Consider the following 26,406-nt stretch of genomic DNA (forward strand, 5'->3'; position numbering starts at 1 on the left):
AGTTCCCTCTGATTCTGATGTTGCTGTGGGGACCAAGCTTCAGGATTCATTTTCCTTCCCACTGGCCTAGCCTGGGGAATGGGGGGGGGAGCACTGGTTTGGTTTTTTGTGTATATTTGCAGGGAAGATGTTAACACTTCCTAACAAGCCTTTGTGTTCACCTAATCTCTGCTGTTTAACCTTTGACTCCCCCCTATTATCAGTGTCTGCCACCTTTGCTGGCCAGACCAAGGGCCCCAGGAAGAGCCCTCAGCTGGGAAGAGGATGTGGAGAGCATTCCTTCGCTGGTTGCAGGCAGATGGATCGCCTTTCCCTGGGGCAGAGCTTTGGAAAAGAAAGCAACTTGTGGTGCCATTAGGATCCCCCAACCCCCACTCCTTTTGAACTGTCAGCCTTTAAGTAAACATTCTTTTCCTGCCATGGGTCCTCGCACCTTGGTGGGGAGTGGGGAACCTGGGAGGAGGGGCCCTGGAGCCTTGCTAAACTGAGGGATTTGGGCAGGGAGGACGGGGCAGAAGTGCTGCATTGATGTCAACTGAGTCCCCAGGGCATCAGGGCTTTTGAAGTGGACTCAGGGTAGCTGTCACCACAAGGACCAGGCCCCTCTGAAGTATTAAAAACCCGTCTTTTGCAGGCCCCTCACTTGAGTTTGTTTGTACCTGCCTGAGGTGTTTCCCTTCCCAGCCCACACAGCCTCTGCAGCAGAGTGGTGCTTTGCCCAGCTGACAGGTCTGGCAGCCCCTGGCCAGGGCCCAGGCCACATTTCCACCAATGAAATGCCAAATAGACCTATTAGAGATGAGATGGCCTTTCTTCATTCTCTGGCATAATAAGCATTGGAACAGGCATAAGGAACTTTCCTCTAACCCTGACTCCACTGACAACTAGCTGGAAAAGCAGCAAGCTGTTTCATCTTTGAGCCGGGTTTCTTCTTTAGCGAAGGGGGCAAATTCCCTGAAGTTCAGTCATACACATTACAGGCTTGATTTTCTTTCCTTCTTTTTAAACTAAAAGGGGTCATTAGCAGACAACAGGCACCATGTATGGTGTGAAAATGGAGGGGTGGGGTCTCAAGGCCAGCAAGGTGGAAAGTCCAGAACTGGAGATGGTTTGTCATCCCAGCGAGCTTTTTCCTTGTGAACACACTTCTCTGACTTACAAGTAGTGTCAGGCTAACAAGGCCTTGAAAGACCCCCAGAGAGGAAAAGGTACCTGGGGTCTTCAGTGGAAATACCATGTAAATGGCAACTGTGGGCCCCAGCTTTGGGGGATGGCCTTAGATGTCCTTATTGTCCATTGTAGGACATGTGTCCCATTTTCTGGTGTGCCTATGAGGCTTGGGGTGCAGAGGAGTCCCAAGCTGCCTGAGCTGTGTGTGTGTTCCAGGAGGCTTCTACCTGTCTTGGGAGTCTTATTTCTGCAACATGAGTCATACAGGCCCTTGGTCTAATCATGGAATTATGACTAGTTCTGGTCTTCTTTCTTTGGATTGGACATAAGGTGCGGCATACTTTTCTTTCCAGTGCCAGTGAGCTCAAAAATCATGGCATTCTAACTGGTAAGAATCCTTCCTCCCTTCCAGCTTTGTGGAAAGTGGGTGAGAACTATAGAGAAGCCTGGTGCCCAACTGTTGGGGTTGCCTTGCTAGGCGCCCCAATGGCCTCTTGGTGTCCCTACAGGTACTACAAGAAGTTCTCCATTCCTGACCTAGACAGATACCAGCTACCTCTGGATGATTCCTTGCTGAGCTTTGCTCATGCCAACTGCACCCTGATAATCTCTGTAAGATTTACCCAGACTTCTTGGCCACTATATTTGGGGAGAGGTTCCTCTTTCCCTGCCCATTTCCTATTCCCTAGGAGTCCCTGCTAGGGATTGGGTGTCTCCATTTCAGCCCGGGGAGAGGAGGGTCACACAGTTCACAACTAGAAGAGGGCAAAGGGTGATGAAGGAAGTGGTAGAAACCTCAGAACTTTGGTTCTGGCTTAAGGTCTGCTCCTACCCAGCCACATGACCTGAGTAAATAATTTGACCCCCCCGTACATCTCAAGTTCCTTATATACAATAAGGGCACAGAGGGGCCCAAGTGTGGGTATGGAAGGAGGGAGATAGTTAACTGAATTATGTCCTCTTCCTGGATCTGTCCACAGTATCAGAAGCCAAAGGAGATCATGGTGGCTGAGTCAGAGCTACAAAAGGAGCTAAAGAAGGTAAAGACGGCCCACAGTGATGGGGACTGTAAGACCCAGTAGCTGGTCCCCAGCCTTGTTCTTCTGGCATGGAGGATGCTATCTGACTTCCAGGCTTGGGCCTTTCTGGCATGAGGCAACCTCCTCTCTCCTTGGAGCTACCTACAGTCTATAGGAACTGGTCCAGGTGTTATGCCAAACTCCTGTTCATGGTCTTGTTTCCTGAGTAAAGTCATTCTGAGTTATTGCAGATGGACTGTCGTTTTGTCCACCTCTGTAGGCTGCCTGCCTCTGGGCCCCACTGCTCTCCCTACAGAGGGAGCTGGTGTGGCATTCCCTTCTCTATCCTGGGAACCTAAAAGGAGAAGAGCTTAAGAGCCCGTGACTTCAGTAGGGCAGGATGTCTCCCCCAACCTGTCTTCATAAACTCAGAGGGAATCTGGGCTGGTAGGCCCCTGTTCTAGCTTGGTTTGTAGGAGTGGCCCAGAAGAGCAGAGCCCATTGGCATATGCCTGCAATCTCAGCTACTTGGGAAGCCGAGACAGGAGTATCATAAGTTTGAGGCCAACCTGGACAACAGACCCTGTCTCAAAAAGTGGTGGGGATGTAACTAGAACACCTCTGGGTTCAAACCTCAGTTACATCACAACAAAAAAGTAGTAGCTTAGTAGTTTAGAAGAAACTTCCTAAGGTAGGTCCCTATGGTAGATGTAGGCAAGGGGGAAGTTTTAAAAATGCAGAAACCTTGAAAATAGAGCATAGGATGTTATGATATTGTGGGTGAAAAGCCAAAATAAGGGTCACAGTGTTGCTGTGTGTTGAGGTAGGGTGAAAGAAGGGTCACCACAGGTGACAACAGCTTTATGCCCCAGCATCCTAAAGCCCTTCCACAGTCCTCCCTTGAGGCTAGACGGGCAGGTGGTCGGTGGGAGTTCTTTAGGAAGAAGACACCTTTGTTCTTTGGCATAAAGAATGAAGCGCCACCAAGCTGGTCTCGACCTCTTAGAACAGCCTCATCAGTGAAGAACAAGGTCTGTGAACAATCAAGCTTTATTTTTACAAAAATGAAAAGAACAGCATATCTCCACAGCTGGCCTGAGGTAGGGCTAGCTCAGAACTCACTCAAAACTGCTAGGTTCCCTTTTTCCTTTCTTGGCTTCAAAGCAAAACTAGGTCACATTGTCCTAGGAATGAGCGCACAGCCCTAAGAGGCTGGTCAAAGGTGGAGTCTGAGGATTGGTTGGTGCCAGCAGGAGCACTGGCAGCCTCACCTCTCCTTCCAGGGAAGGGCAGAAAGGGGCCAGCTGCGAAGGCTAGAGTGCCTCACCTCACTCTGTGGCTGCCATGGCCCTATGAAGACATGGTGGCAGGATTGGCCTTTCCAGGCTAGGTCCTTGCTCTGGCAAGATGGGTGCAAGGCCACAGGTTCAGTTGCATTCTCCCAGAGCAGCAGGTCCTGTGCCTCCACTGGTTCTGGGAGGGGCTGTATCCTTAGGTGAGCCCTGGTACCCCAGGAGCCATGGCCTCTAGCTTCAGACACCTGAACACTGTGGCAACAAGTCTAGGAGCACAGTAGGGGTGGTGGGAGGAGGTATCACTGCACCCTCCAAGCAAAAGAGGTCCCTGAGTAGCTGACTCCCCTGGCCGGCAGGCAGGGTGGCCTGTCATGGGTTTTGAAAGTCCAGGACGTGGAGGTTGTAGGACAGTGCAGCATAGAGATGCTTGGTGGTGAACCGTAGGCAGTATACAGGACTGCTGAGTGGGGTAGATGTCAGCGGGAAGGCCTAGAAGGGAGGTCACATGAAGAGGTAAGAACTTTCCAAGTGGGAAATGGGGATTTCCCCAATCTAGAGATTCAAGCCTGGTGAAACAGGGACATGTGCCATTTAGGCTTCCTCCAGCCCTCGCCTAGGCATGTCCTTTGCCCTATAACCCACTCCCAGATGTGGCCCATAACGAGTCCTGCATCCCAGAGGCATGAGGTGGGCAGGATACTTACGTGCAGGCAGGCCCTCTGACGCCGGTCCCATAGCCGCACAACGCCATAGTAGGAGGACCCTGTGGCCAGCAAGTGGTTGCCATCTGTCTGCAAGCAGTACAGGGTGCTGTCGTGGGGTTCTTCCCACTCCATGACACATTTTCTGTCGAGGAAGAGGAGATGTGGGGTTCAGTGCCCGACCTAGCTTCCTCAGGTTCCTAGAAGAGCTGTGGGGCAGGGGTTACAGAGCCACGCTGGACTGGAGGAGAGATTCTTAACTGATCAAACATAAGTAGGAGAAGGCATCCTCTTTAAAGGACACTCTCCAAGCCCTAACCATAGAGCAAACACCCTCATTTGTGTTTTCACATGGTATGGGTACATGTCATAGAACCTGTGATGGGGAGAATAAAGGCCTTACTTAAAGGCTGGGGCAGAATACTGAGGGACAGTACCATACCTGATAGCTGGGGAGGCTCTGAGAAATGCCTGTCCTTATCAGGGCTTGTTGGCCAGTTTCCCAGGCCACAGGGACCAGAGTAGAGAGTCTAAGCTTGATGTGACCTTACTGGCCCCTTCCTTCCCAGCTCCTCTGTTCTTGTCCAGTGGGCTGACCCAGGACTGAAGGGAGGACTGGGATGGGCATCAGACTCCCACCACTATCCTCCCTCCCATGCTAGCACACTCACCGGACACTAGTGCGGAGGTCCCAGTAACGAACATAGGTGTCGTAGCCACAGGACAGCAGTGTGGAAGGGGACTCATACATGACATCTAGCACCCCAGCCCCTGGTGGAAAGTCACTGCCCAGGTGTGTCATGAGCTGCCCACTGGGGAGAGGAAGGACAGAGGGTAAGAGGCTGCCCCACCTTGGCTGTGCACATTCTTTCCTCCTGCAGCTGGCATCAGGCCCCTGGGATGTACGGCCCGCCCTCCTCAGCTAGGAAACTCCCAACAGCACCAGTGCCCACCCCTCCCCCAGCATCTCAGCCCCCAGCTGAAGCCTCAATGGGATGGACACAGCAGCTCTGCAGCCACACCTGCACTGCCCACCCACCACCCGGCCGCTCCTTCTCAGGGCAGTGAATGGCCTTGCCGAAGGGGTCGGCCCCCCTCACGTGCACACACTTGGTTACTTTATACTCCTTGATCCTGCAGGTCATGCAGTTCTGAGCTGCCTGAGACCAATGCCTTAATTCCTGCCTGTAATCTGGGGCTCAAACCTCGTTGGGGATAAAGACCACACAAAGGGAGAAGGGGAGTCCCAGGAGATGTTAAAACAAGTAAACACCTTTGTGTCCTAGGAGAGAAATCGCTGAGAAAGCAGCTTAGCATGCTGGTCCCTGGTGTTCCCGGCCCTCTGGCCCCCAGCCTGGGGCTAGCACGCCTCTGTGATCACAGCCCCCAGCCTGCTGGGCTCCAGCCTGCTCCCCCACCCTCACCCCACCCGGTGGCCAGGAGCAGATTACTGAGAACAATTTCTTTGTGACTGTGTAATTCCCTCCGTGACCGCGGCAGTGGGCAGACCCCTCGCCCCATGCCAGACCCCTAGCAACCATGTAGGGGGGCCTCCTGGCCCTAGCAACTACCCTTCAACATCAAGTGCACTCGCTAATCCCTGTGGCTAGGGGATGGGTAGAAGTATTGAGTTTCTGCAGAATGTTGGGGGAATGAAGAAGGCGGCACCCTCTGGGCCCAATACCTCCACTTCCTTTACCTATAAGATGTTGGACCCTCCTTCCTGGCATGACAGGAAAAACAAGGTCATGGACTCTCCACAGGGGCACTCAGGTAAAAGGCCCAGGCCTGGTGTAGGGATGACTTCATGGCCCCCGGCAGTGTTCAGCAAAGAGCTTGAGGCAGATAAGGCAAGGCTGCCAGCCATATGTCAAAAGACAGATTCTGCCCCAGGCCTCCCTCCTTACTTAGGCTGCTGACCCTCAAACCTCCCACCCCCAAATGAGCCTCCGTCTTCTCTAAAGGCTGAAGGCATTGAAGGAAGCTGGGGGGTTCCATTCTACCACCCAGCCTTTCCCTGTGAACCCCCAGCAAGAAGCACTGCTGCTGTCCAGGGTAGGTTTAGGCCCCAAGTCCATCCCCCTGGCCCAGCCTCCTCCAGAAGGAAGTTCTTCTTAGTGGCCCTGTGCTAGGCTGGGGAGAAAACAGGCCTGTCTGTTGGGGGCTCTGAAAGAGAGCAGGTAGAAGGTCCCTAGAGGTCACTGACCTTGCTCCCGGAGAAGCCCTGCCTTCCCAGCCATATCACACTAGGCAGGGCAATCTATTGTGGGTGGGGAGTAGGGGTTTTGCTCTTTCCTTCTCGCAGGCACACACATACATTGTGCACACCAGGTGAAGGCTGTGTACTCCACAATTCTCTCTACTTCCAGATTTGGGGGCCCTGCCCCCTCCATTAGTGAGGCCATAAGGAATGACTGAGGCGCTCTCCCCTTTAATCTGTAGAAGTAATTTCACGTTTGTCTGTTTGAAATAGAAGATGAAAGGCAGAGAACGAGCAGAGTGGAGCCCAGCACGGCGCTGCCTGCCCACCCTAGTCCTGGGGTTCAGAGGGGAGGAGAGCCAGGCACCTACAGGTCTAGGCAGGGTCAGCAGTGCAAAGGGGAACATCCTGACTGGGCTGCCAACTTGGGCCCTGCCTCAGCATCAGAGCTGCCACTAATAAATACAGAATAGGCCAGGGGCTCCTAATCCTTTGGGGGAGAACCAAGAGCCCAGTAAGTACCAGCCCCTAGGGGCTGGGACAAGTCCCTTGAACCCCTCATCTGTTAGCCTGGCCTGGTCTGGCCAGGCGCTGAGGAGTTGCTTTCTGCTGTGTTCTCTTGATTCTCTGAAATGGCCACACACACTTTAAATGGGCCAATAAAAAGATACAATTTCTTTTGCCTCTGGACTCGAGACCCTCAAGGCTCTGTTGTGCAGTGCCTGTGAGGTTAAGTTCAGAGCATAAACTGACACACCAGGCTCTGGGAAATGGCCCGGTCTCTTCAAATAGCAGCCCAGCAGTACCATTGGAGCCCTGCTGGGGCTTTGATTTGGGAAAACAAACAGAAATGGCACCATGGGCCCTTTGTGGCCCCCACCCCAAGCCCAATTTAACTAGAAAACTCTAGCTCAACTGCTTTGGTGGAGAGAGAGACTGGCCTGACAATAGCCCCAAACTTTGGGGGGAGGGGGACAAAACAAGCTGTCTGTCTCCTCACCCCTCCTCCTGGGCTCCTTTTCTTACTACAAGTGTGTTCTTGTAAAAACGATTAGATTGCAATTTGTATAACGTGGTGACCCCCAAATTCAGACATTTCACCCCTTTTCTCTGTAAAGAATGTTAAGAATGCTTCTCAGCCTCTCACTGTGGGGGGCTGGGGGGTGCAGAGCCTTGGCTGTCACACACTTGTGTGGGAACAGGGCTCCCCCTCAGAGTCCTGGGCCAAGACAGGAGCAGGGGCCCAGTCTGTCACTATAGAGGGCCAGACAAAAAGTCCATTCCCTTCCAACTCTGGACAAAGCCTGAACCTCCAGGAGCCACTGAGGGCTGGGGGGCCTCCACACCCCAGCCTCCCTGAGCCTTATTCCAGCAATTCTCTCTCAACCCAGGGAAAGATAAAGACAGATGGGGCCGCCTGCCTGCGTGAGCCTGATGAATGAGACAGGCTGGGGAGGGGTAGCCTGAAGGAGACCCATTGCCCTGGCCTGGGCTGTGTGTTGCTTCTCCTGGGAGCCCCCAGTACCTGGGCAGGGAAAAGCAGAATATGGTCACAACCTTGAGTGGTTTCTTAAAAGAAACTCAAGTCCTCCTGGCCTAACTCACCCTGCCCTAGTGGTCTTGTTGCACATGAAGGTAGGAGAGAGGAACTGTTAACAGGGAGGAGGGAAATTTAAAACATTGACATCCATCACTATCTTTGTGGGGACAGCTAACTACAGGTAGGTATTATCCCTGAACACCTGGATGATCCATCTGGGAGAGACCCTGAGTGCCACGTTAGAATCCAATGCTCTGTTTCACTCTTATCCCAGCCTGTATACACCTACCCCAGCCATGCACCTGCCACAGACCTCCCATGCCAGAGCACTCCCAATCAGTGCTGGCTCCATCTCCCAGCCCACATGGAATACCGTTTTCCAGCCATGTTTAGCATACTGTGTTCCTGATGGCACTCCCTCTGGTACTCATTCTCACTTCTGTTTGCATATAAGGACATCTCTTTGGCATATGCTACCCTTAAATGCAGCAATAGATTTTGGTGAGAGTGGACGGAGGGTGACAGTTTACCTTCTTACATCTCGTTCTCCAGAGGACAAATGGCCTGAAGGTCTAATAGCTGTGCAGGTTACCTAGGAGCAGAGTAGCTACCACACAACAGCTCAGGTGAATTCTCATGTGTGTCCTGTATTATGGAGTGCCTCACACAGACCAGCTCATGTGACCCTTTAACCAGACCTATAAGGTGGCTTAACCCATTTTATTGATAAGCAAACTAAGGCTTAGAGGTTGCACACCTAGTAAACAGCCAAGTCAAGTCTGTACTCTCTGGAGTGCATGCTGTAGCCATCGTACTTCCCCTGGGGAATGTGCCTACCCTGTCTCAGTGCCCTCAATGTCCTCTGTTCAGCTGCCCAAGAACTTTGCCCCAACAGACACACACACCCAGGGCCACCTGCAAGTCTCACCTATGCTTTGCAGGACTGTCCACATCCCAGGTACCCCGAGGATAGTCCTCCAGTGGGATAAGTGACAGAATCAAAGAAACATCCCAAACATTACAGTGGAGGAGTGGAAACTGGGGAAATTTCATTGGCCCCAGTCCCTTCAGGTGAGAGAGAAAGGGCCCTTCCAAGCACATAGCTTCTCACATGCATGTATGTGTGTGTGCACACACCCCAGTACCCACCACACACACATGTTCAGACACAATGGCTCAAAGGCCAGGCAGCCGGGCAGCCCACTTTGTACTGCTAACAAGGGGAACGTAATTACAGGAAGGGACAGCCGGGCAGATAAAAGGATACAAAATTTCAACATCTGTTGCCATAAAGGGATAAGGAGAAGTGAAACGCAAAGTATCAGTTTGGTGTCAGCAGGCAGAGAGCCAATTTCAAAGAGTTTAGGGAGACAGAGGAGACAAGAAAGAAAAAGGAAAGGGGGGAGAGAAAAAGAAATTACAGGGTTCCTTAAAGAGGTAAAGAAAAAAAGAGAATGAAAAAAGCTGTCAGTAATACTTTCAAAGGAGAAGGCAGGTACTTAAAAGAAGGGCAATTCCAGTAATCAGCCTGACTGAAGGCCAGGTCCCTGCACAAGGAGGGGCATAGGGCCAGGGGCAAAGACAAAGTCACACCTGGGTGGTATATGCATAGATGGTACCCTCAAGAGCAGCCAGCCTGCCCATTGCCGCCTTTAACAAGGTGCCCCTTGCCATTCCAAATGCCATCAAATGCCCCATATTAATGTCCTGTGCCCGTGCAAGAAGATCAAGATGGGTTCCCAGCTCAGAGAGGCAGATAGGTCAGGCCATACCTGTGAACAACCTGATGGCCTTATGAGTGTGCTAACAAGTTGAACAGTGGAAAAGGGCACAAATTCCAGGTATAGGTCAGCTCAAACAGGGCTTCATGATGGGGCACTGTTCAAACTGACATCTGAGCAGGTTTCCTTATGTGGAGTGTTCATGGAGTCGGCTTGAGCAAAGGCTCAGCTGGGAAATAAAGGGTACCTGTTAGAATGGGTGGAAAGCCTATTCTGCCCCTACCCTTATTGAGAAGGAAGAGATTTAGGGGCTTTGAGATGGAAACGAAAGCATAATGGGAAACAGGATGGCCCTAGCCCAAAGGGAAGCAAGACACAGGGGATGTGCAAGAGTATGCTACATACAGGGCAATGGTATCCAGATGAGGACTCAATGCTCTGAAGTAGCCAAGTACCAAAACCCCCTTGCCCTACTTCATAGTCCTCTGAATGACTTAGGGCTGTAGCTGGCCCCACTGTGATACCCTTCAGATCTGGGATCACAAGCCTCTTCATCTTTTTTTTTTTTAATATTTATTTTTTAGGTGTAGATGGACACAACACAATGCCTTTTATTTATTTATTTTTTTAAATGTGGTGCTGAGGATCGAACCAGGGTCCTGCCCATGCTAGGGGAGCACTCTACCGCTGAGCCATAATCCCAGCCCAAGCCTCTTCATCTTGAAGCTCACCTGCCCACAGCTACTGGGGCAAGGAGGTATGTCCTGCTGTCAGCACCAATGCTAGATCCAGTTCAAATGCCCCTTGACAAAAAACGTAAACCCACAGCAAAAGCAAGTCAACAGGGGGCAAGGGATGCCTGGCTCATCAGACCCACACAGACCTTCCAGCCACTGACAGGTGTACCCACACAATCAACACCTAGCACCTTCCCTAGGGCCTACTCAAGGGCCCTGGTGAAATGCAAACAGAGACCACCAGGCCTCAAGGAACTTTGGCATAGGTCTGACAGGACCACAGGGCCAAGCTGGGGCTATTTCAGTGGTTGGCTGACACCAGAGTCTACCAAGATGGAGGTGCAGGAGTTACTGGCAATTGAGGGTTGAAAACTAGTCTTGAAGACCATTGACCATCAGAAACAGGAACCTCCAGCAGCATCTCAAGGTTGGGTAAAGGACTTCATTTTTCTTATCTAGACAGGTTAGAAATTCCCTGTCCTCAGGCCCTACTCCATAGAGCTCAGCTTTAGAAAGGGAAAGGGGGACAGCCAGGCCTCTTGCCACCTACACAATGACTGTGTGCTCCTCCATCCCACCCTGCTTAGTCCATGTGGAAAATAGTCCCTAGAGGTTTTGATGGAATGAAGGGCCAGGGGAGCTAGGAGGACACTGAAAGGAGTCTCCAGTCACAGTGTGTAGGCTGCCCGAGGATGGGTACCTGAAAGATGCACAGGTCTGAGCTATGGTTCCACAGATGGGAATACAGGATGCCTGCCCCTTAAAAGGTGTCCCAGCCCCCACCATCCTGAGGGCAGCCTAGATGCTCAGAGTACAACTGCCCCTGCAGGATGCCCCCTCCACTCAAGTCACAGCACACACATGAAAGAAAATCCAGGAGCTACTCAGGTTTCAGTGGTGACAGGTTAAAAGCAAAAAATCCAGCCAGAGCAGCACACCACCACCCGAGTCCTGCCGGCAATGCTGCTCCACCTTGCAGGTCGCCTGTCAGTCAGGCTTTGGTGTTATTGAAAGATCAAACTGGGTCCTGCCTGGTCATTACCTTAATCCTATTTTCTACATGGCTTTATTATCTGCTTGGGCTTCTCTGGGAAACACAGCTCTGGAGAGTCATCCTGTCCATCCATTTCCTCCCACGGAAAGTAGGCACCTGCACCAGGGCATCTCTCCTCACTCCCTCAACCCCCACTGAGGATAGGAAAGATGTTTATACAAGTCCCAGTTCCTCCCAGAGGTAAGGAGGAGAGTCTTGGGGACTGGAGAGAAGGCAGTGTCAAGTGATGCCCAGGGGAGTCCTGCCACATGCAGGACCTACAGGCCAGCCAGGGGATGGAGTGGCTGAATCCTATCTGACTCCAGTAAGAATCAAGGCTGCAGCTATCTTGTGCCCATTTTCATTTGGGTTCATTCTGGATGCAGTAATGACCCAGTGTTTGTGGCTGGTGAGGTCTAAGGAGAATGACATTCGAAGAGTTGGTGCTTTAGAACTCCATCTTGACTATAAGTCCCCTTCAAGGTAACCAGGCAGCTCAAAGACAAGCCAGTCTTCAAGATGATGCTGGGCCATGGTGGTACACCCAGCTCGCACTGCCCAGTTGTATGCCATCCTACACACAGGCAAGTGATGATGCTAAGCCTAAAAACTCAGTGACATGACTAAATGAAGCTGGCTTTTGACAGAAGTGCTCATCTGTGACCCACAGCCTTCCTGGAAAGAGCTTTTTTTTTGTGCCACAAGGTCAGCAGTTTCCTTTTCTCTTCCACTGGTCACAATGTCACAGTATTTTGAGGATTAAAAAGCTAGGCCTCCACAAACTCCAGGGTACTGGCGTGGAAACAGCTGTGGGTGGGAAGGAGGCGGGAAGGAGGACAGAGCTTGCATTGGTTGAGTGTCCCTGAGGTGGAGCACTTTTTTACAATAACTTTGTTCATATTCATTCTGTTAGGTAGGGATAATTATTTCCCATTTTTTAAAGTTCCCACTGTGGAAACTGAAGCCCAGAGCAGCTCAAGATCACAGACCTAGTGGAGTAGTTCTGGAAAACAGCTCTGGCCACACAGCAAAGCTCCCTGCAGAGCTCCTCGCAGCTTCCAGGCCATGGCCTGGTCCTGGCGTGCTTCTTCCCACTAGGGAGGGCTCCTCCTAGCTCAGCTCCTTTTAGAAGAAGGACCAGGAGTGGCAAGAGCTCAGGAGTAAACTCATGGGAACAAGTTTCACAGGCTGCAGGATGCCAACATCTCAGAGGTCTGAGACCCAAGTTTTAGCTAGGCTGGTAATGGTACAACATGACCATTGGCTACACAAACAAAAGTAGATCTAAAATGAGGGAGGTGATAGCACCTGCACTCACCAACCACATCTGGTCTGCTCAGTACTCAGAGGGATAAAAGCGGTCCTAGAGCCAAGCCAGTATGATCCCCACACTATTCCAGCTATTCCTCAGACTTGTTCTTATTCACCACACAATGACTCTGAGCCACACCTGCCCTCCTCCCTTGTGTTGCCAGTGTGTAGGGGAAGCTGGCTCTTCCCCTTGCCAGGGTGTGGTTGTGGTTTATAGTGAGCACTGGAACACAATTTTGGCTACTAAATGTGAGGAGAAGTCTGCTCAGGGGGTCCTAGCAAAAGCTTCTTCATCGTAAAAAGGGGCCCAGGCAGGGATGTGTCTTCTTTCCGTCTTCCCTTTGAGTGTTGCCTTATGAGTTAGTGCAGCTGCTCTAAACAAATCTGAAAGCAGGGGCAAAAGCCACTGTGACCAGGGCAGCATAGTAGAAATATTGTCCTTTGTGGTCTCCAACTACTGAACTCATCAACCCTGGAACCACCCAACCACCCAACTTCTGCTCCTTGTCATCTAAGATCATAATAATTCCATTATTGCTTGAGCCATTTTAAATTAGGTCTTTGTTACTTATAACACTATGGCTAATTGTTCTACTGTGTCCATAAGGAAAACCTGAAGAACCTAGATTTTTTTTCTTCTGAAAAAGAGGACCCTGGAAGAGCAGAACCAATTCAGACATCTACAGCCTATCCTACAAGGGAGAGGTTCAGCTGCTGCTTGTCCAGGATCACAGCTCTAGGAAGCAAATGGCCTTAATGAGGGGTAAGCATCCTAACACCCAGGGCAACCTGGAGATGCAGTGTTCTGTTTGGGGATGTACTCAGTTTTCCATCCCTGTTCTTGGATGACTATTAGAAGAGGATGTTATAGGAAAAACCATTTTTAATTAAAACATTTTGTATTACAAAAAAACTTTTGGAAAGATTAATAACAGAATGGACTTTTCAGAAAGAAGACCTTATGAACACTTCCCTAGGGAAGTGGAGAGAAAAGAAGAAGACAAAACTAGATCAACCAGAGGAGGAGACTGGCAAGAAACACACCTTCACTGCTACTGTAAATTTTGGCATTTAAAATTCAGGGCTAAAGCTACAGAGCCAGCCTCAGTGTCCATCAACTAATGAATGGATAAAGAAAATGAAATTGGGCTGGGGAGGGCTGGGGATGTGGCTCAAGCGGTAGCATGCCAGGCAAGCGTGCGGCCTGGGTTCGATCCTCAGCACCACATACAAACAAAGATGTTGTGTCCGCCGAAAACTAAAAAATAAATATTAAATTATCTCTCTCTCTCTCTCTTAAAAAAAAAGAAAATGAAATTATGTCATTTAAAGGAAAATGGATGGAATTGAGAATATTTGGTTAAGTGAAATAAATAGGGTCATGTGTTTTCTCTCATATGTGGAAGCTAGAGAGGAAAAAGGAAAAGGAGATTTCATGAAATCTCATGAAAACTGAAAGAAGATCAGTAGAGTACAGGAAAGGGACCAGGAGGAGAGAGGAGGGAAGGGAAAAGGGAAATACTGGGAATGATATTGGCCAAATTATTGTTACACTGTGTGCATGTAAGAATGTGTAGCAACAAATCCCACCATTATGTACAACTATAATGTACCAATAAAAATTGTGGGGGAAAAAAAAACTCAGGGCTAACTGAAAAGTCTTTAGACTTAAAGGTATAATCAATAAGGAAAAAAAGTCAATAATTTGGACTGGATCAAAATTTAAAACCTGTTCTGCAGAAATGCATTAAACTACACATTAAGCTATAGATTAGGAGAAGATATTTGCAAACCACTAATTTGCAAAGAACTAATGTCTAGAATATATAAAGAATGCGCGAAAGTCATCAGTAAAAAAAAGCAAACAACCCAGTGGGCCAAGACATGGTCAGATATTTTGCTAATAAGCAGAACATGCAAATAGCAAATAAACATATGGAAATATGTTCAATATCATCAGCTACTAGCAAAACTGCAGTTAAAACCAAGATGAGCCAGGTGTGGTAGTGCACACTTATGATCCCAGTGGCTTGGAGGCTGAGGCAGGAGGGTCATGAGTTCAAAGCCAGCCTCAGCAAAATGAGGCTCTGTCTCTAAATAAAATACAAAATAGGACTGGGGATGTGGCTCAATGGTCGAGTTCCCCTGAGTTCAATTCCCAGTACCCTCCCCAAATAAAAACCAGGATAAGATACCTATTATACAACAGCTACAATAAAAAATAATGACAATATCAAATGCTGGTAAAAATGTAAAGAATCTCTCATATACTGCTGGTAGAAATGTAAAATGATATTGATACTCTGAAAAAGTTGAACAGAAAAAAACTTAACATACACTTTTCAAACAACCTAGCACATTTATCCCAGAGAAATGAAAATATACACCCACAAAACTGGAAATCCACATGTAGTAAAATGAAATTAAACCCCTTTCTATTACCCTGCACAAAATTAAACTCAAAGTGGCTCAAGGACCTAGGCATTAGACCAGAGACCCTGCACCTATGAGAAGAAAAAGTAGGTGCAAATCACATCATGTCGGCTTAGGAATGGAATTCCTCAATAAGACTCCTAAAGTGTAAGATGTAAAATTAAGAATCAATAAATGGGATGGTATCAAACTAAAAAGGTTCTTCACAGCAAACAATCAAGAACATGAAGAGAAAGCCTAGAGAATGGGAGAAAATATTTGCCATCTGCACCTCAGAGCATTAGTCTCCAGGATATACAAAGAACTCAAAAAACTTAACATCAAAAAACAAAAAACAAACAAACAAAAAAACCCACAAATAACCCAATCAATAAATGGGCAAAGGAACTGCACAGACACTTCACAGGACAAGAAATACTACTGGTCAACAAATATGTGAAAAAATGTTCAACATTTCTAGCAATTAGAGAAATGCAAATTAATGCAGATTTCGTCTCACTCCAGTAAGAATGGCAATTATCTGGGCTGGGGATGTGGCTCAAGTGGTAGCACACTCACAAGGCATGCGTGAGGCACTGGGTTCAATTCTCAGCACCACGTAAAAAATAAAAAAAAGATGCTGTGTCCACCTAAAACTAAAAATAAGTATTAAAAGAAAAAGAATGGCAATTATCAAGAATACAAGTAACAATAACTGTTGGTGAGGATGTGGGGGAAAAGGTACACTCATATTCTGCTGATGGGACTGCAAATCAGTGTAACCACTTTGGAAAGCAATATGGAGATTTCTTAGAAAACTTGGAATAGAACCACCATTTGATCCAGTTATCCCACTCCTCAGCACATACCCAAAGGACTTAAAGTCAGCATACTCTAGTGATGTGGCCACATCAATGTTTAAACAACTCAGTTCACAATAGCTAAGATATGGAACCAACCTAGGTGCCCTTCAACAGATGAGTGGATAAAGAAACTATGGTATAAATACACAATGGACTATTACTCAGCCATAAAGAAGAAGGAAACTATGGCATTTGTAGGTAAATGGATGGAACTGGAGAGCATCATGCTAAGTGAAATAAGTCAATCCCCAAAAAACCAAGGCCAAATATCCTCTCTGATATGATGATGCTAATACACAATAAGGAGAAGGGGAGGGAAGAATAGAAGTTAATTGTATTAGACAAAGGGGAAATGAAGGGAAGGGGTGGGGGAAGGGAATAGGAAAGACAGTAGAATGAATCAGACATAATTTTGCTATGTTCATATATGAATATCTGACCAGTGTAACTCCATATCCTGTACAACCACAAGAATGGGAAATTATACTCCATAAATTTATAATAAGTGCAAATACATTCTACTGTCATGTGTAACTAAAAAGAATTTAAAAATTTTTAAAAACGTGCATCTAGGGCTGGGGATGTGGCTCAAGCGGTAGCGCGCTCCCCTGGCACGTGTGCGGCCCGGGTTCAATCCTCAGCACCACATACAAACAAAGATGTTGTGTTCCCTGAAAGCTAAAAATAAATAAATAAATAAATTTTCTCTCTCTTTAAAAAAAATGTGCATCCACATAAAAACCTATACACATTATGTTTTTTTTTTTAATTTTTTAATATTTATTTTTTAGTTTTCGGTGGACACAACATCTTTATTATTTTATTTTTATGTGGTGCTGAGGATCGAACCCAGCGCCCCGCGCACGCGTTACCACTTGAGCCACATCCCTAGCCCCATGTTCTTAACAGCTTTATCTGCAATAGTCAAAAAATTGAAAACAACCTAGGTGCACTTCAAAGGATTGATGGTCTTTAATGGAGAAAGAAACTTGGGTGCATCCACACCATGGAACACTACTCAGAAAAAAAGAGGAAATAAGCTACTGAAAGTGTGCTGAATTTTTTAAAGAACCAGTCACAAAAGGTAACATACTGTGTGATTCCATTTATGTAACATCTTCAAAATGACAAAATTAGATGGAGAACACAGAAGTGGTTGCCAGGAGTTACAGACAAGAGGGAATGGTATAACTGTGAAGGGGTGGATGAGGGATATTTGTGCTAATGGAACAGATAGTTCTGTATATTGATTGTGGAAGTGAGCACATGAATCTTCACATGTAATAAACTGTACAGAATTACACATACATTCACAATTGAAATAAAGGACAGTGGATTGCATCCATGCAATTCCCTAGTTTTGACATTATACTATATTATGTAAGATGTTAATGAGTATTTAAGTTACCTTTGTAACTCTATGCATATATAATTATTTCAAAATAAAAATTTTTGGTTTTTTTTTTAATAACAGAATGTTAGATAATCAGATGGGACAGTGTCAAGCCTACCAAAGCAAGGAATAAAACCTAGATATGTATTTTAATTGTTCTGTATAATTGTTTTTATAGGTTCTATAAACCACCTCCACAATTTCTTTTACAAAAATCACCTGAGGATAAATGGGATTTTATATAGTTATGTAGCTAGGAACTCCTAAGAGAGGATATCATAATTCCAAATTGTTATCACAAATTCCATATGAAATTATTTCCTTGTTACAAATTACTTCAAAATTCTCCTCAATCTAACCCCAAATGACTCCACATCAGAAGGCACCACCATGGAGGTTGCCAGTAGGTTTCAGGCCAGAATCTTCCCTAGCCTCCTCCCCAGGACCACTTGGCAAACTGAGGCAGGGCTAGCTCTACTAGCTCTTTCTTTTGCCTCCCCAGTTATTCCAGCTCTACCTCCCACTGGATGCCATGGTGGGCTCAGGAATCTTACCTGTTGAGGTCCCAGATTCTTAGGGGTGAGAAGTGCCCACAACAAGCTGTCCCTGTCACAAAAGAGCTGCCAAACAAAAAGAGAACAGAGTTAGATCTGGCTTGTCAGAACTTGTGTCGAAAATGGCCACACAGTGGAAAATGCAGGGTTTGTTTCCTAGGGGATGGTGGAGTTAATCCAGAATGAAAAGCAGCTGAGAGTGATCAGAGCAATCATGGGAAAACAGCTTGGAAGGGGAGGGCTGCAGACTCCCAGGGCTGCCTGGACAGAGGACCTTTGGGTTCAATCATAGCTGAGGGGCTGGGGTTGTGGCTCAGCTGTAGAGTGCTTGCCTAGCATGTGGGAGGCCCTGGGTTCAATCTTCAGCACCACATAAAAGTGAAAAAATAAAGTAAAGGTATAAAAAAAAATCATAGATGAGCCTACTACTCACACTGGGTTGAGTGGTCTCTGCCCACCATAAAACAGACCTCTAGATTCCATTCTGGGCCCAAGGGAGCAAGCCTTTCAGGCTGCAGTTGTATGAACACAAGAGCACAATGCCACGGCCCAGAAAAGGCCTCGTGGGGGGCTGGGGATATAGCTCAGTTGGTAGAGTACTTGCCTTGCATGCACAAGACCCTGGGTTCGATTCCCAGCACCACCACCCCCCCAAAAAAAAAAAAGCCTCATGGGAACACACAATTGGAGGCTAGTAGGTGATGCCCTAGTTAGAGGCAGGGGTGACTGGAGCATTCCTGAATGGTTTAAGAACTGAGGGACCCTGGCAATATGGAATAAGCACGGGGCAGGTATAAATGTATCAAACTGAGAAAAGGACAAAGAGGAAAGGTAAGTAAATCCCACAGATAAGTTTATGCTAATACACAGGCTGGACACCTGAGGGATCAGGTGGTCAGGGGAGTGGGATGGGATTCAGGAAAAGTCCTCCAAAGGTACTGTCCAAAGCTGCCAAGATGCAGGTGAGAAGTATGCTGGCCATGTTTTTCTAAGTGTCTCTTAAACCCCTAAAGACTCAGCGTATAATCTGCATAGTTTTATTTTAAGCGGAGATATGAACTGTGTGGGAAGGGTCAATGTAATAAGCCAGGCTATCCATAGTGCTAGGACTAGAACTTGAACCTATGAGCTAGACCATTCCTTTGTTTGAGAATTTGGCAGCAGCAACACACAAGGGATGGGGAGTTGCCTTCAGGAAACCTAGGCTTGAAAATCTAAGGCCAAACAAGAAAATTAAAAGCAATTGTGTCATTCAGGGGCCCTGGGGCAGGGATGGGCCATGTCTCTACATGTCTTATATGGGGCAAGAGAGACTGGATATACTAATGACACATTGGCAATGTGAGGCAGGAGCCCATCTGCCTAGTCCAGCACCTGTGCTCTACTCCCAGGCCTGTCAGTGAGAAATGGATTTCTACAGGGAAGACTCTCAAGAAACCAGTGGCTTGGGCTGGACTGAGGAGCTGACTGCTGTTGCTGATAAGGGAAATGTTAGGGCAGGCATTAGCCAAGCTGCTGATTTACCATCCAAATTGCAGGGTGGTGTGGCTTGTCAGTCTCAAGCTGATAACAAAGCCATATGAGACACCTGGGGCCCTTGTGCCTCAAATCAAGACTTCCTCCAGGGACATGCTCCATCATCCCAGCTTCCTCTTAACCCACAGGATTGCCAGCAGCCACTATACTGTAGAGCAGCAGTGCCAAAACAGCCACTCCTGCCATGCCCCAAGCAAATCCCAGGCTAGGAAGCATCCACTGGACACTGAAGATCCAAACTACAAAATCAGGAGGTGTGGCCCTCACCTCCCTCCCACCACACTTTTCTCTTTAGGGTAATTCATTAATAATTGGTAAAGCCAATTACCTTAAGTTGGAAACATAATAGCCACTTGGAAATCATTGGAGCAGGCAATTGGGTTCTCCAAATTTTTGAGGAGTGGGGGCCAGGTGGAGGGCGCCAATGCAGACAGACATCTTAAGGAGGTCTACAGCAGGCCTCTGGTTAGCCACAGGCCTAAATTAGTGTCAAGGTAAGTCAATGTGTGTGTGTGTGTGGGGGGAGTGTAGAACTTTAATCCTTGCCACACCCACAAATCTGACCTCTCAGCAGGCAGGGTGGGGGTGGGATGGGGATGCCATACCCCTTCCCAGGGATTCCTGTCCTATACTCACCCATATCTACCCATAACCATCAGCCACTAAGAGAAGAGCCCCTCACCTTCATATCCTATGAAAGGCTTTCTTAATTACCTGGTAATGATACCTATTACCGTTTCTCTCTAAAAGCTATCCTTTCCTCTTGCCTAGCTACTGTGAAACAGGAAGGGAGATAAAGAAGAGTGTTTTCAAGGGACTTATGAAGACTTAAGAGTTTAATGAAATATAACACTCGGTTAAAAAAAAAAAAAAACTATGTGAGCAACAGTTTAGCATACCTTGAGCCAGATCCTGCTGGGGGACACCAGGACTCACATCCAAACCAGGGACTGCCTGGGGCACTAAGGGTCAGACTGCCTGTAGACACAATCCTGCACACCTAGAACTATTTCCCACTACTTGTGGCCATGCTTGCTCCCCACCCCACTCCCCAGTTCCTACAGTCATTAGGAAGAATGAAGTAAAAGCCACAGAGCAGCGAGATTCAAAATCAGATGATAAAAAAGGGTGAGCTCAAGTGCAGTGTCCCAGAGCTTGCAACAGACACATGAGGCAGAAGAAGGGAAGGGATTCACTACTTAGGCAAACCCAAAAGATGTTTCACATCCCAGTGAGCCCATGAGATACAAGTCATTATTCCCATTGTAGAGAAAGGGAAATGAAGCAACAGCCCAGCTTCAGGGAACACACCAGGATTCTGTGGCTATACATGGGACCTGCTGCATCCACGGTTGGCACCCTCCATACTATCCAGAAAGGGTACTTTGAAAGGGGCTATGGGTGGGGTTTGTTCCTCACGGATGGCTCCATCACCCTCAGTTCTCTAAGCTCCACAGCCCTTGTGCCCAATGTAACACCGTGGTCTGGTCTCCTGCACCCTTGGCATCTACCTGACATCAGCACCTATTCTCTCCACATCCTTTTCTGTGTTGGGCCTATATACCAAGCACGTCAACGGTTCAAGAAATCTGTAGAACTACAAAATGAAAACACATGGCATTCCTTCTATGGCTCCTCCTAAGGAACTGTCATGTGTACTTCAGTGCTCAGCAGTACATGACCCAGAGGAGGAACTTCACACAAATCTGTGGAATTGCACAGAAAGGGCCTTCCAGGGCCCAAAGCCAACATAGCTCAAGAAGTCAGTCATGTGGGCTGAGAAGGTGGTTCCACTGCTGCCTTTTTATTTATTTTTTATTTTTTTTAAATATTTCATTTTTCAGTTGTAGTTGGACACAATATTTTTATTTTATTTTTATGTGGTGCTAAGGATCGAACCCAGCACCCCACATGCGCTCTACCGCTGAGCCACAACCCCAGCCCCTGCCTTTTTTTTTTTTTTTTTTTTTTGTGGTACTGGAGATTGAACTCAGGACCTTGCAAATGCTTGGCAAGGATTCTACCACTGAGCTACATCCCCCAGTCCTTTTTACTTTGAGACAGGGTCTCCAAGTTGTCCAGGCTGGCCTCAAATTTGTGATCCTTCTGCTTAAGTCTCCAGTGTATCTGGGATCACAGGTGTTACCCTGGGCCCAGCTCCCTCTTTTTTTTTTTTTTTTTTTTTTTTGGGGTGGTGCTGGGGATTGAATCCAGGGTCATGGGCATAGGAGTCAAGCACTCTACCAATTGAGCTATATCCCCAGCACCAGCTCCTTCTACTTCTTGAAGGAATACCCCCAAATCACCAAATACTGAAATCTGAATGACACCTGACTGTTACACATGGTTGTGAGAGAAATCCCTCATAAGAACCTCAAAAGAAAACCAGTGTCAACACACATCCATACATGCTCACGCAAATACAGGCACTCTCTTAGCTAGATGGTCCAAAAGTCATTCCTTTTTGAACCACAAATTCCTTACCTAAAGCCAGTTTTCTACAATTTCTCATCCTGTCACAGATCTTCTCCAGATTTTCAACCTACTGTACTTGTCCCCTAGCTCAAGCTCAGGTGAGCCTGGCATCACAGATGCTATCACAGCCCAAGAAGTAGACACAGAAGTCCTCACATCAAGAAAGACACCAGGACAATTAGGGATTCTGTATATAAGTTGAAGAACAGATGATAACAAGACACTAAAAGAGGAAGAGGAAGGTGAGAGGGAAAGTAAAATGAGTTGGGCATGGACAGACTGAAAGGAAAGTAGACTGTCACTATTTTTGCATCAGTTTAGGCTGTTTTAACAACAGTAGTACAATCAGCCCTGCATATCTATGGGTTCTGCCTCCATGAATTCAACCAACCATTGGTCAAAAACATTCAGAAAAAAAAAAAAAAAGATTGTATCTTTACAGAGCATGGCTTTCTTTTCCTCAACAATACTATGTGAGCTGGGGATGTAGCTCAGTTGGTAGAGTGCTTGCCTTGCATGCATTAGGCTCTGGGTTCAATCCCTAGCACCACAAACACACACACACACACACACACAAAAAAAAAAACCCACAATATAACAACTATTTACATAACACTTCCATTAGGAAATAATCTAAAACTGATTTAAAGTATATGGGAGCCTGGTGCAGTGGTACTCACCTGTAATCCCAGAAAGTCAGGAAGCTGGGGCAAGAGGATCACAAGCTCAAAACCAGCCTCAGCAATTTAGCAAGACCCTAAGCAACTTAGAACATGTCTCAAAAAATAAAAAGAGCTGGGGACGTGGCTCAGTGAGAAAGTGCCCCTGGGTTCAACCCCACTACCAAAATAAAATAAGGTACATGGGAGGATGTACATGGGTCACATCCAAGTACTATGTCATTTTATATAAGGAACTTAAACATCTGCAGATTTGGGCACTGATGGGGGGTTAGTGTCTTGGAATCAGTCTCCCAAGATACTGATGATGACTAATTTATGGAGCACCTACTATTTTCAGGCACTGAGTAAGTGTTTCAAAAACATTATTCTACTTAATCCTCATAACATTCATTTTACAGATGAGGAAACTGAAGCTTAGAGAGGTAATGTAAATTGCTCTAGCTCACACAAGTAGTGACCAGTAGGACTGAAATTGGACTCTGGCCAATCTGGATTCTAGAGCTCAAGCTTTCATATCACCACTTACCACTCTTACCTGGGCTACAATTCAAGTTAGTCTTGTTTGTGTCCCAACATTATATTGTGCATAATGCCTAATATATTGAAAACTCAAATGCTTATTGAATGAATGAAGCAACAAACAAATTATTTCACCTGAAGAAGAAAGAAGAGCCTGGCTTGGAGACACAGTGGCAGAAGTGGTGTGATCAGCGGCTGTGCCCGTGGCTGGCCTGGAGCCGCCCAGCTGGCCCAGGCCCCAGCAGCCTCTGAGCCTGGGCTGACACACTTTGGCAAGGGAGGCCACCAGAGCTGTCACATCATTCACCAACATGCCCATCAAGTGTATTCAGTTCTCTTCAACCCGCATTGGCATTTTAATTACTGTTGGGTAAACTAATTTGTACAAATGAAGGCCAGGCTGCCTAATAGAATATGCAAGCTCTCTGACCTCTGACAGGCACTGACACGAGATACAAAGGCAGCCGAGGAAGGCTTTTTATCTGAGCCTTATTACTCTCTATTACTCCAATTAGTCAGGCTCCACTGCTCCTAATTGGAGGAAAAATTGCAATTAAATCAATTTTTGATGGGCTGCAAGTGGGCTCCTGAACCGCCCTGCTTGTGAAACACTGATATTATAGCAGCAAAGGTCACAGGCCTCATCGGCACCTGGGCCCCCCCCCCCCGATTTCCCTTGGCCCCCTCCTTAAATACCTCAAGAAAACCCCTGCCCCTCTATCAGCTTGGCCAGCAAGGGTGGAAAGGAGGGAGTCATTAGAACATGTCAGGTCTCATTGCTGCTGCCACCATCTGCTAACCTCTGTCGCTGACATCATTACAGCGGGTAAGTCCCGAAGCATGAATACAGTGCGAAGGTCACACAAACTGGCAAGGGGAAGCCAGGGCAGTGGCTGCAGTGACAGCACAGTGAGGGAGGGACCAGTGGAGGGGGAGCAAGAGGTCAAGAGAAGTCAGGAAGAGGAAAGATAGAGGCGGGAGCAGGTGAAAGTACGAGAAAGCTAGTGTCTGAGATTCAGGCCCACAGGGTACCTTAGGCACCCAGGAGGAAGGAAACAAATGTGCACTGGGAGGGAAAAAAAGAGACAAAGAAATCTTGTTTTTCTCACACAAACACCCCCACCTTGCAGCCAGGGGTACATCCACCCTGAATGCATCACAGACCTGGTGATGGGGGCCCAGAGCATGCAAATAGGGCCCACTGTCCACAGTGGCATGTAGAGGAAGAGGGGGGATTCCAAGAGCTAAATATAACTTTGTTCATCAAACTAAAGGACAGTAAGACCAACAGGCCTGTCTGAAGCTTGAATGAGTAAACTTTAAGACAAACAGAATCCCCATTTCACACACAACTGGCATACAATTACCTCAAAGACAGAGTGCAGGCAGAAAATATACATTCAGTTTAGCCAACTTCATGGATGACTGGGCCACAATCAGGTAATTGGGGAAGAAGGAAATCCCTTGCTTTCAAGGGGCCAAGACTAAAAACATGGGAGATAAACAATGATTCTTCTACTCAACGGAATATTATAAGGTCATTTAAAATGATGTTCCCGGGCTGGGATTGTTGCTCAGCGGTAGAGTGCTCGCCTAGCGCGTGTGAGGCCCTGGGTTCGATCCTCAGCATCACATAAAAATAAATAAATAAAACAAAGGTAGTGTGTGCAACTACAACTAAAAAATAAATATTAAAAATAAAATAAAATGATGTTCCCAGTGATTACAGGCAAGGTAATTATGATGTAATAATATAAGAGAAAAAAGCAGGGTCCAAACTGCTTTATTACAACTGTTTTTAAAAAACAGTTTGTTCAGGGCTGGGGATGTGGCTCAAGCGGTAGCGCGCTCGACTGGCATGCGTGCGGCCCGGGTTCGATCCTCAGCACCACATACAAACAAAGATGTTGTGTCTGCCGATAACTAAAAAATAAATATTAAAAAATTCTCTCTCTCTCTCTCTCTCTCTCTCTCTCTCTCTCTCTCTCCTCTCTCACTCTATCTTTAAAAAAAAAAAAAAGTTTGTTCAGTCAGGCATAGTGGTATACACCTGTAATCCCAGCGATTCGAGAGGCTGAGGCAGGAGGATCACAAGTTCAAGACCAGCCTCAGCAACTTAGCAAGGCAATTTAGATAGACCCTGTCTCAAAATTAAAAAAATTAAAAGTGCTGGTGATATGGCTCAGTGGTAAAGCACCCCTAGGTTCAATACCCAGTATTAAAAAGCCAAAAAACACACTGTGCATAGAAAAGGAAAGAGTGGGAGAAAACACTAAAATGCTTAAAGTAATTGTGTTAGGGCAAAAAAGTGATAAGTAATTCTTTCCTCTTTTTTCTTTTCCAAATCTTATCTTTAATGAGTATTCTATACTGATTTTTAAAGAGAAAAACATATTATTTACATTTTGTAAGAGAAAACACAATGTAGTAAACACTCCTGTAGTAATTCAGGGCCCTCAAGAGCAGGCAGACTAGATAATGAGCTGCCTGCTAGAGCCAGTGTCAGCAACGTCCACCCTGACACACCTTGGGCTGAAGCAGTACCCAAGGTCAGGTCAGGAAGCCCCTGCTCAGAAGGCAGGAACTCCGCTGGCCTCTCCTCTCAACGTGGCCCTGGCTAGCAGGGAGCAAGACTGACTCCTGATGTCTACAGTTGGGAATCCCTGAACCACCTCTCTCTTTAGTTACACACACAGGCCTCAGACCTCTCTCAGGCCAAGACCATCAAGGACAGAATGTTACAAGAGGATTCTTAAAAGATTAGGCCTGGATAGAATGGCTGGAGCTCCTGCTGCTTTACTCCTCACCCCACTGTAATTCTAACAAGGCAGGCCCAATAAAGGGCCCCAGGGAGGATGTGATCCCACAGCTGGGAAGTGCCTACAGGGAGACCAATGGTAAAGGATAAAAGATCCTGGCCCAGGATAGAGAAGAGGTGGCTTGGGGCAGAGGCTGTTCTTCCCAGATGCACTCACTCCACTCAAGAATCAGAAACTTGAGCAATGGAAGGATGGAATTAATAGAGAGGGGAAAACATTAAGAAAAAAAAAATCCATTACAGTGGAATGATTTATGCTCATTTGATCTTTGAATTTAACAAGATGGGTTGAGGGCTTCAGGGAGAAGAGTTTCTAAACTATATTTTCCATTATATGGCACTGAAACACATGCAACTGCTTGCCCTGTGTGCTTCTGAAAGAAAGAAATGGCAACGAGTCTCAGGGCTAAAGGAAACAAACACTAA

At 47.1% G+C, this 26,406-nt stretch overlaps 2 protein-coding genes across 5 annotated transcripts in view; one reads left to right on the forward strand and one right to left on the reverse strand.

The window, feature by feature from the left end:
- DPCD (deleted in primary ciliary dyskinesia homolog (mouse)) overlaps positions 1–13,980 on the forward strand; it is a 33,784-nt gene extending 19,804 nt beyond the window's left edge. The window contains exons 5-7 of one of the 3 annotated variants that reach the window (XM_081267545.1): positions 1,680–1,782; positions 2,151–2,210; positions 13,335–13,980. In XM_081267545.1, coding sequence (XP_081123671.1) covers positions 1,680–1,782; positions 2,151–2,210; positions 13,335–13,484 — 313 coding nt within the window. In that variant the 3' untranslated portion in view covers positions 13,485–13,980. Of the gene's footprint in view, positions 1–203; positions 886–1,679; positions 1,783–2,150; positions 2,435–13,334 lie in introns of those variants that run through there. The other 2 variants (XM_081267546.1, XM_081267547.1) reach the window with 2 other exon arrangements.
- The window catches only part of FBXW4 (F-box and WD repeat domain containing 4), a 90,369-nt gene continuing 67,184 nt past the window's right edge, over positions 3,222–26,406 (reverse strand). For both annotated transcript variants that reach the window (XM_081267542.1, XM_081267541.1), the window contains exons 6-9: positions 17,950–18,015; positions 4,857–4,997; positions 4,189–4,330; positions 3,222–3,973 (exon numbers count right to left, since the gene is read on the reverse strand). In XM_081267542.1, coding sequence (XP_081123668.1) covers positions 3,854–3,973; positions 4,189–4,330; positions 4,857–4,997; positions 17,950–18,015 — 469 coding nt within the window. In that variant the 3' untranslated portion in view covers positions 3,222–3,853. The remainder of the gene's footprint in view (positions 3,974–4,188; positions 4,331–4,856; positions 4,998–17,949; positions 18,016–26,406) is intronic.

This window comes from Spermophilus citellus, assembly GCF_964194105.1.
Source record: "Spermophilus citellus genome assembly, chromosome: 15".
Classification (NCBI taxonomy): domain Eukaryota; kingdom Metazoa; phylum Chordata; class Mammalia; order Rodentia; family Sciuridae; genus Spermophilus; species Spermophilus citellus.